The 11,233-nt window shown below is 35.1% G+C and overlaps 1 protein-coding gene across 1 annotated transcript; it reads left to right on the top strand.

Annotated features, from left to right (window-relative positions):
- Positions 1–5,089: 5,089 nt before the first annotated feature.
- LOC139895772 (uncharacterized) lies at positions 5,090–7,646 on the top strand. Its single transcript, XM_071878308.1, has 5 exons — positions 5,090–5,234; positions 5,363–5,511; positions 5,594–5,642; positions 6,405–6,547; positions 7,363–7,646. Exons 1-5 carry the CDS (start codon positions 5,186–5,188, stop codon positions 7,447–7,449), a joined length of 477 nt encoding a protein of 158 aa, XP_071734409.1. The 5' UTR covers positions 5,090–5,185; the 3' UTR covers positions 7,450–7,646.
- Positions 7,647–11,233: the final 3,587 nt, after the last annotated feature.

The following is an 11,233-nucleotide window of genomic DNA, read 5'->3' as shown; positions in this document are numbered from 1 at the left end:
TTTGGCGGGAAAACGCTCGAAGAAGTAATATATAACAATTATCGTGTCTTTCGAGCGTATTTTGAGGTTTTAGCTATTGGGGTTTAGATATTAGGGTTTAGATATTAGGGTTTATAGGGTTTAGATATTAGGGTTTAGAAATTTAGGGTTTAGGGTTTAGATATAGGATTTAGATTGAGTTTTTAACACGAACGGTTTAGAGTTTAGGGTTTAGGGTTTAGGGTTTGGTGTTTTGGGTTTATGAAATAAACCCAAAACCCTAAACCCTAAACCCTAAACTCTAAATCGGGCTAAATTTTACTTCACAAAACATGAAAAAAAAACGTTCATATTCTTCACGAACAATATTATCTTGAATGTTATTTTTGTCGATCGTTTTCCCGCCTAAATAATAACATTCATCACGAAGTGTCTCTTCTAAATGTTCATATTTTCGTGTGATCTTGATGCCGGAAAAAAAATTCAAAAAAAACAAAAAAAAAAAAAAATTTGCTTCCCCCCGCTTCCCCCCGATTGGTTACTTCCCCATTGATCCTGCCCCTATATATATATATATATATATATATATATATATATATATATATATATATATATATATATATATATATATATATTGAGAAAACATTTATTATACATTTTCATATATTTATTTGAAAATAAAAATAAAAATCAATTCTATTGTTAACTTTCCTTTCTTCCTTGTACAAATTAATTGTTCTTAATCGTACAAATTTTATGGCAAAAATAGTATAATATATAATATAGTATGGTAATGGTACGGTATAATTTAGTGTAATGTAGTATTATGTAAGTGTAATGTAGTGTAGTGTAAGAGTATTTTCAACTATGACGTCCTTCTACATGTTAACACATTGTCACATTAGTGACATATCACCATTTCTTCTCATCACTAACCCATCACATTTTACTATCAACCATTACACACTTTTTTAAGTAATTAATAAATACATAGAATAACTTTAAATGCAAGATGTACAACACTAATGTAATGCAATGTAATCTAATAATATAATATAATATTAATATACAATATAATACTCGTATAATATTTATTTATTGATTATATTATATTATATGTTATGTTATATATATAAAAAAAAAATATAATCCAATATCCTAATTCCTATATATAACCAAAACATGAAACTCACGGGCTCGTGTCAGCTTGTAAACTAAAAAGATGGATAAGTCCATGAGATATCATGTTGTGTTACTCTTCCTTATGGCACTATCGCGTTGCTTTGCCGAAACACAGTTATCGGCATCCAAGCAAAACCACGTTGTTCATATCAACGACAAGGATCTAAAAGATCTCAACTTTAGGTGTAATGCTATAGATTGCGTTGATGACCATACGCTTCAACCGGGTCAATCAACCAAATTCAGCGTATATATGGACCGAATGTATGTATGCCATTTCAAATGGGAATCAAGAGAGAAAGATGTTACTATTTTTAATAATGATTTGGAATTTGGCTGTGTTGGACAGGTTGATAAGTATTGTATATGGGAGGTGCGCACCAATGGTTTTTGGTTTTATGATATCAAGAATCAGTGGATTAAAAAGTATGATTGGTAGATGTAATATCTTTTGGCTTTTTGTTGTTAAGATGTTAATTAATGTAAAATAACATTCTGATGCAAACCCAGGAATATAACTTTATACAAATTGTTGATTTTTTTAGCTGTATACATTTCAAAACAAAAAATACAACACGAAAGTCAACTTAAAAGGCCATAATTTCATGTCACTATCATTTATATTTACAAGTTGTTAGGTTTAACAATCGCTCTTCCAAGAGAACGCGAGTTTGAATTGCATGATCTATTTGGTTCTCCAAGTTTTCTTGTTTCTCAGTAAACTTTTTAACCAATTGAACAGTTGGAGCTCTCATATCATCATCTATTCCATTTTTCTGATTTGTAAAAGGAAGATATTAAATGTATCACTACTCAAACCACCCTTCAAACTAGAGATGAGAGAAGCGAGCCCTAAAAGAGAAGGAGAGAAAGGAAACTACATGCAAAGGGCTAACCCAACACCAACCTAATAGAGCTAGCCAGCAAGCTCAGGCTAAGAGCGGGGTCAATCTCCATGCACTAATAAATGAAAGCTTACCTTAATTGAAGTAGGGGCTGTGAAGGCGTATAAACTTGCTTAGCCCAAATCAGTCTTAAAGTTTGGGCTAAGCCGTAGTACCTATAGAGGAAGGGGCACCGTCCCCGACCTCCATCCACGCACTCTGCTGAGACAAAACCAAGACCGGCAAGGTGCTAACTGCTTAGCCTATTGAATGGGGAGATGCAGGCAAGTCCTAACTAACTTATTAAAAAGGGGCATCCATCATGAACGGAATGTATTTTCTCAGGTATGGGATAACCTTATCCGTTTAATCTATTTTACATATATAATATAGGCCATCAAGAAAGTATTAAAAGTTAGGGTACAGGTAGCAATGTCGACCCATTTACTAATATGAATGGATTGGGTTACATTTTTGTCGAAATAAGATACATTGTTACGGAATAACTAGCTTATAGTGGAAATGAGTCATTGGGTCAAACCTCGCTTGCATAACAAAATTATTACATTATTAATAAAATTACATATTTTCGTGAACACTTTTGAGGCACGGATGCTCGATATCTTGGACATGAGGTGTTTCAGGTCAACTTGGCCTGGCCCGTTTGGACCAGTACCAAAAGGGTACCTTTGGAATCATAAGTCATAACCCAACCGCGTGACCCACCCATTTTCCACATGAACATTAAAAGGGATACCTGAGAAGGCTAAGATACAACAGATGCATCAAATAAAGCATAAGAATGAGCTTTTAATGCAGGTTGATTCCATCCTTCTGCCACTTGCCGAGCCAACTCAGGAAATGTAGCTTCTAACCAAGAAATTGTCAGGTCAGCATTACTTGCAGCTTTTATGAACATACATCAATCCTAAAGCAATCAATATAAAGTATAAACAAACACACATCGACATTCTACAATAAAGAATACAGTCAACATACACTGAACCGATCCCACAAATGATCACCACCAAAGGAAAAGTCAACAGGGCATGCTGATGAAGCATTCCTTGATCTTCTACGTTCAACTGGCTGCAAATAATACTCCTGCTTTGATTGTTCAAGAGCCGATGACATATCATAAAGCATACATAATGCAAAACAATAAACCTCATAACCCTCGAATTGTTCCATTAAATTACAGAGGTACCTTCATTTAAACAATGTCGCACCTCAAAACTGAATCAGATGATAAAATTTCAAGGTGAGTATCACTATAAGGGTGCCTTGAAACTTTCAACGTCCTTATAGCATTCTTCGTATTAAAATAAAGATCTGACCCAACAGAAACCGTCCTGCAAGATGTTTGATTGATATTTACATCATAAGCGAATTTTGGAACAAAATTACGTAATACTAAAACACAGAGTTTATACAAAATCACCTGCAAATAAAAGCAGTATCTTTCGAAAAAGAACGTCCATAGAGATACATAACGCGCAAGCCATTTGATCTTTCTAACAACAATGCAGATCCATGCCGGTTAATAGTAATTCTATCTACTGTAGAATTTAAGCTCAACATCTGCTCTCAACACCTATAGTGCAAATGAAAAAGCGCAAAAAAAAATAAAAAATAGAGCAAATTTCATAAACAGGCAGTGAAATTTTCAAGAAAGCTTGATGTAGGTAATGCAAGTTCATTTGGCACGTTAAGAGGACTGTAACTAAAACTATATAAACAAAAAGGTGTAGAAATTCGACTCTTTCAACTAAAATGTAAAATAAGATTCAGAAATTTGATTACCTGCATTAGAAATTTAAAACTAATTTCATGTTACCTTTTTACTTGCAAAATTGAAACTTGTGTTACTACTTTCTAAAACTTAGCCCTAATATAAATAATAAACTCTAATTGTATTGTATGTATATGTTACAACATTACTTAAAATACAATTATATTTGTTGAAATTAGAAAGACCTTGGAAGGGGAAGCAGCGAGAACGGAAGTGAGGTCGGGTTCACCGAACCGGAGAACAATTCGATGCAGGGTTTGTGAAGTTAGGTCCTAGTAGTAGAGACGAGACCATCCCACGCTATCAGATTCTGTTTTCTCGATATATTACCCCCTATATTACTAAAATTACCCCCTACATTATTAAAAAAGGTGGGATGTGTGGCGGTGTGTCCACTCCCACCTTTATCAAACGACAACCCTTTAAACTCAAACCCAAAAATACCAAAACACCCCCTCAACTATAATCAACTTACAAAAAATACACTAAAGTACAGGGGGTAAAACATAAATTCTCAAACTTAATATTAAACCTCCACCCAAACGCTTCGACAGCCCGTATCTTCTTCCTCACTGCTAGTTAAATTTCACCGACCACACAGTTAAACTCGAAATATTTTTATTAACAAAACGAAACTAACTACGTTCGAAATGGACACTTCTTAAAAAACGCTAAACACAACGACAGCCCGTATCTTCCTGCTCGCCGCGAGTTAAATTTTTTCGACAGCAACGTCATACTCGAAATAATTTTATGAACAAAACGAAAATAACTACGTTCAAAACGGACACTTTTTAAAAAACGCTAAACACAACGACAGCCCGTATCTTCATGCTCGCCGCGAGTTAAATTTTTTCGACATGACAATTAGACTCGAAATTTTTTTATGGACAAGACGAAACTAACTACGTTCGAAATGGACAGTTTTTAAAAAACGCTAAATGCAACGACATCTACAACGACGCTTAACACATGGGCCGTTTTCCCTTTTGTAAATAAATAAAGCTACGTTAAATATGAATACGCAGGCCGAAAGCCCTGCAGCATCGCGCGGGCCGGATTCGAACTAGTTATTATAATTATTTGATGTACGGAAAATGCTAGAGAATATAGGGGTGGCTTTTAAAGGGAAGATAAAATTTTTACTTGAGGATGTTTATATAAAGAATACAAATTTTATTTGACAAATATAAAGAAAATGTCAAAATCGAGGGGGTGAAAATGTAACCCCACGAATAAAAGCTGTAAACTTTGTAGCCCAAACAAGTCTGCAACTGACCCGGGTCAAAATTACGGCATCACCACCAAAAAACACAGGCAACCGAAAGTCGACGGTAGCCACTGACAAATGGCGGAGAAATTGGCACCGGAAAAACGTCACAGTTTCTTCCATGGAAGTATGTCACTCTCTAACCTATCTTTAATTCAACCTATTGCAGTTAATTGGTTCATGTGCAATTACTAGGGTTCGTAACGCATGAGATAAATTAGGTTTAATTAATTGGAAATGATATGTCTCTTTTAGGTCAGAAGGTATTTGAATGGGATCAAACCCTAGATGAGGTGAATATGTACATCACTTTGCCTAATGGAGTTCCAACAAAATTGTTTTACTGCAAAATTCAGTCTAAGCATGTTGAAGTTGGAATCAAAGGCAATCCTCCTTACATGAATGTACGTATAGCTCATTTTACACGTTCGTTATTATTTTATGCTAATGAGTTAAATGATTATTGGATATAATGTTTCTGTGTAGCATGATTTGGCTTCACCTGTGAAGACCGATTCTTCGTTTTGGACTATTGGTACGTGTTTTCGCTTTGTTTAGTTTTCGTAGAATAAAATAGTTATTACATTGTGCCATTGTGGGATTATGTAAATCGTAAATTTGTCATTTATAGCAAATTATATATATACAATATAGTTTTAACCATGAAAGTTCGTACCCATAACATAATGAATAAATTAAAGTTACCATCTATATTTTGCGAAATGTTCTGCATACAAATGTTTGATTCAAACCTAGTTTTTTAGAAGGCAAACACTTATACACCCAAGTCACTTATTGTCTGTATTTTATCTTGAGTCCACAACTCCTTGGTTAATGGGCAAACTGAATACTGCTAGGTGAAAGGTGTATGTTTTTGAGAAACCTTGTCAATATGTTTTGCCACGATTGATTTGCCTTTCTAAAAACTTGATATGTAGTGTAATGCCATCAACAGAAACTCAAAATGTTCAAATACTTATGACAAACTCCCATGTATAAAGTGCACATCTTTTTCCAAAAACGGATGGTGAAAACATGAAGTTGTAAATTTCAGGGACATTCTTCTACGTAAAATATCATATTCTTAGACATTTTTCCATTTAAAATAGTTTCATCTTTAAACTGAATATGTTTCAAACTTGTGATACAATAATTTGTAATAAATATGAATTATAATTATAATTATATTGTTTTCCTTAAGATTACTAAAAGACAGGATGTTACTTTGTACATAAGATTTGGTTCACCATCGTTATCTGTGTATACCGATGTTAATGTAATGCTTGGTATATGACAGAGGATGATATATTGCACATTACCTTACAAAAAAGGGATAAAGGTCAAACATGGTCATCTCCCATAGAAGGTCAGGGTCAGCTTGACCCGTATGCCACAGATCTCGAACAGAAGCGTCTCATGCTTCAGAGGTTTCAGGAGGAGGTAAGTTGGCATTTGCTCGGATAATGCAGTACATTTCCATTGATTGAATAGAGAATAATAATAAAATTAAGGAAATTAAATTCATTCTTTCCTAATGAGGAGTAAACTTAATTGGTTTATAACTAATATTCATTTTACCTTCCATGGAGCATGATAAGTAAAACAGAACAAATGTTTAGTAATGGAAACTAAACATCGCGACTTGGTTAGTATATAGTTTGATTGAATATACAAGAGGAATCTGTTAGTTAAAATCACTAATTACATGGGCTTTTTTTTGAGGTGTTTATGTCAGTTCTTTGTACTTACAAAAGCCCATGTAGTTTCTCTAGGTAGAGTCCATGCTATGTGTGAGCTGGCCTCTTTATTTTTTAGAACCTTTCATAGAATACCTTAATCAATATTAACAAACACATGCATATACTTTATATTTAAAGGGTTATTAGTTGTTATGACTTAAAGTAAAACAGGCTAAAAAAGAGCGTACAAAACGGAAACTAGGCATTCCTTGAGACGAATGACTACCTTGGCTTAATTATCTGATTGAACATACAAGAAGAAACTACTAGATTAAAAAAATTAAAAGGGCTTTCTGCTTCAGGTGTTTTGTTACACTCGCACAAGCCCATGTAGGTTCATTCATTGTAGCTGTATAGGCTATCGTATGTGTTATGATATACCTCATGTGATACTAGTCCTATATATATGATCAGACATGTATATTATGCATGTATGATTAAAGGTTATTACTGAACCATACCATATGCATATCAATGCAACTAATTAACTTGTTTTTCCTGTTACTACTTTCACAGAACCCGGGATTTGACTTCTCTCAGGCGCAGTTTTCAGGGAACTGTCCTGATCCAAGAACATTCATGGGTGGCATTAGAACTGACTAGTACCCATATGTTTTATCTATACTCATCAACTCTCTCAAACCTTAAATCTTAACTAACTTATATTTTTATATAACAATCATGCTTATATAGGTATTTGATTCAATCTCTGTAGTGCATGCACACAATGCTCGTAGTACTCATGTTGACATTGTATGATATTCATGCCCATACTCATTACATATCTTTTATTTTCTTAATGCATTGTTCCCATGTAACGACCCGTCAAAATCGCTATTGACGCGGCACGTTAATCATTGATTCCACAGTGAGGTTTTGACCTCTATATGATACGTTTTGATAAAATATTGCATTCATTAAAATAAGTGACTTTCTAAACATAGAAAGTTATAAACATGTGGGCGAGTGCTTAGGTATAAGCAAAACCCCGAAATACATAAGTCTTTAATTTACAGGTTGACATCACAGTCCAATTATTTATTACACAACGCAGTTTTATTTTGAATGCAATAAACTTTGTACAAAGCATGAGAGACTCCATGCAGGCAACAAGCACATCACAGCGGAAGCATTCTAAGGACCTGAGAATAAAACATGCTAAAAAGTCAACACGAATGTTGGTGAGTTATAGGTTTAATTGCTCGAGTCATAAACATATATAAAGATAGACCACAAGGTTTCATCAAAAGTTTATCAATAGATTCTACGTAACAGAGCACCCTGGTAACTAAACTTAACGCTATAGTGATAATTACCCCATTCGTTTTAATACACGCAAACCAACGTGTCTTAAACTCAAATAACATACGTCCGTTAAAAGGCTAGCGCTCTAGCTCGGACGGGGATGTCAAGCCCTATGGATCCATATACAATTATTCGCGCCCACCAGTCCATATCCTATGTACTGGCAGCTACTAGTTACCAAAGCTAAGGGATTTTCGGTTTAACTCAGTGTAGAATTTTGTATGTACTTGTGTCTTATTGCGTTTAAAATAAATTGCATGTATTCTCAGCCCAAAAATATTTAAAGTATTTAAAAAGGGATCTATAACTCACAGTTCAATATTGCGATTCAATATTGTAGGCAAATTGCGTAGACGTAGTGATGGTAGACGACTGTATGGTTGGTCTTGGATTCAAGAACAATACCCCGAACAATACCCAATATTTCCTTATTTTAAAACGGTTTGAAACCCGAATTAAAAATACCCTCGAATATACTTTATTATTATTAAACTTAAAATTAAAATTATAATTATAATTATAATTATAAAATTTACGTACATAAATTTTTATGAAATATTTCGTCGAGCAAAACTGACCTTTTATAGTACTTTTCGATTTACTGTAGCTCATGCGATCGCATGAGTTTTCAGTGTTTTTGCCATGCGATCGCATGGCCGCCTTTTCTGTTTCTGTTTGCTAGTTCGTCGACATCAAATAGTGTTTACTGTAGCAAATAGTGGTACTGTAGCAAATAGTGTTTACTGTAGCAAATAGTGTTTTACTGTAGCAAATAGTGTTTACTGTAGCAAATCACTGTAGCAAACTCGTTTTCACTGTAGCACTGTAGCAAAATACGGTTTCACTGTAGCAAATAGTGTTTTTACTGTAGCAAATTGTGTTTTACTGTAGCAAAGTAATTTTTACTGTAGGAAAGTCGTTTTTACTTGTACATATATATATACATACATATAATTGTTCATGAATCGTCGAGAGTAGTCAAAGGTAATTGTATATATGTAACAGTTCTAAAATTTTGAGACTCAATCTAACAGACTTTGTTTAACGTGTTAAAATAATAAATCGTATAGAGAATTGGTTTAAATAAGTCAAAAATTTTCGGGTCATCACAGTACCTCCCCGTTAAAGAAAATTTCGTCCCGAAATTTTGAGTAGTACCTGTTTCATGAGCGATATCAGTGAACAAATGTGGATACTTTTGCTTCATTTGATCTTCACGTTCCCAAGTAAACTCGGGTCCTCGTCTTGCGTTCCAACGAACCCTAACTATCGGTATTTTGCTTTGTTTTAATTGTTTGACCTCACGGTCCATGATTTCAACAGGTTCTTCGATAAAATGGAGTTTATCATTGATTCGTATTTCATCAAGAGGAATTACGACATCCTCTTCAGCTAAACATTTCTTCAAATTTGACACGTGAAATGTGTTGTGAACACTACTAAGTTCTTGCGGTAGCTTTAATCGATAAGCAACTGTTCCAATTCTTTCGGTGATTTCAAAGGGTCCTACGTACCTAGGACTTAGCTTTCCTCGTTTACCGAATCGTACAACGCCTTTCCAGGGTGACACTTTCAACATGACTTTGTCGCCCACTTGAAATTCTAGCGGTTTTCTTCTTACATCAGCATAACTCTTTTGGCGACTCATGGCCGTTTTCAATCGCTGTTGTATTTGAATGATCTTTTCGGTGGTTTCATGAATAATTTCTGGTCCAGTAAGTTGTCTTTCTCCTACTTCACTCCAACATATAGGAGATCTGCACTTTCTACCGTAAAGTGCTTCAAATGGCGCTGCGTTGATGCTCGTATGATAGCTGTTATTGTATGAAAATTCTGCCAACGGTAAGTGTCGATCCCAACTGGTTCCAAAGTCAATCACGCATGCCCGTAACATGTCTTCCAATGTTTGTATTGTTCTTTCACTTTGACCATCTGTCTGTGGGTGATAAGCGGTGCTCATATCTAATCGAGTTCCCAATGCTTTTTGTAATGACTGCCAGAAACGTGATGTGAATCGGGTGTCGCGATCAGATATGATAGAGATGGGTACACCATGCCTGGAAACTACTTCCTTCAAATATAGGCGTGCTAATTTCTCCATACTGTCTGTCTCCTTTATTGGTAGAAAGTGAGCTGATTTAGTTAGACGATCAACTATCACCCAAATAGTATCATGACTACTTGCAGTCCTTGGCAATTTCGTAATGAAATCCATGGTTATTCTTTCCCATTTCCACTGCGGAATTTCTGGTTGTTGCAGTAATCCTGACGGCTTTTGGTGCTCAGCTTTGACCTTTGCACACGTTAAACATTTGCTTACATAAGTAGCAATTTCTGTTTTCATATTAGGCCACCAATAAAACTTCTTGAGATCGTGGTACATTTTTCCGTTTTCTGGGTGAATTGAGTACCTCGTTTTGTGTGCTTCATCCAGTACTAGTTGCCTTAGGTTACCATGTTTTGGTACCCATATCCTACCAGCAAAATACAGGGTTCCATCGGCTTTTTCTTCAAGTTGTTTTTCTAACCCTTTGCTTATTTCGCCTTTTTCGTTTTCTTCTTTTAAAGCCTCTAACTGTGCTGCTTGAATTTGCTTTGTGAGATCAGTACGAATTGTAATATTCAAAGCTCGGACCCTAAGAGGTTTTACTCTTTCTTTTCGACTTAGGGCATCAGCTACAACATTAGCCTTTCCGGGGTGGTAACGGATTTCACAATCGTAATCGTTTAACAACTCTACCCAGCGACGTTGCCTCATATTGAGTTGTTTTTGATCAAAAATATGCTGAAGACTCTTATGGTCGGTGTACACTGTACACTTGGTGCCATATAGATAGTGTCTCCATATTTTGAGTGCAAAAACTACTGCTCCAAGTTCTAAATCGTGCGTCGTATAGTTCTTTTCATGAATTTTTAGTTGTCGTGAGGCATATGCGATGACTTTTGTGCGTTGCATTAATACACATCCTAAACTTTGGCGTGAAGCATCACAATAGATCACGAAATCATCATTTCCTTCCGGTAATGACAAAATGGGTGCAGACGTTAACTTCTTCTCCAATAACTGGAATGAGGATTCCTG

Source organism: Rutidosis leptorrhynchoides, chromosome 3 (genome assembly GCF_046630445.1).
Source record: "Rutidosis leptorrhynchoides isolate AG116_Rl617_1_P2 chromosome 3, CSIRO_AGI_Rlap_v1, whole genome shotgun sequence".
Taxonomy (NCBI): domain Eukaryota; kingdom Viridiplantae; phylum Streptophyta; class Magnoliopsida; order Asterales; family Asteraceae; genus Rutidosis; species Rutidosis leptorrhynchoides.
Note: the sequence above shows the minus strand (reverse complement) of the source record. Positions and strands in the feature narration are given on the sequence as shown.

Coding starts and splice junctions, on each gene's coding strand:
- LOC139895772 (XM_071878308.1), top strand. CDS start 5,186: ATGGCGGAGAAATTGGCACCGGAAAAACGTCACAGTTTCTTCCATGGA. Junction 5,235..5,362: donor TCACAGTTTCTTCCATGGAA/GTATGTCACTCT, acceptor TGTCTCTTTTAG/GTCAGAAGGTATTTGAATGG. Junction 5,512..5,593: donor GCAATCCTCCTTACATGAAT/GTACGTATAGCT, acceptor GTTTCTGTGTAG/CATGATTTGGCTTCACCTGT.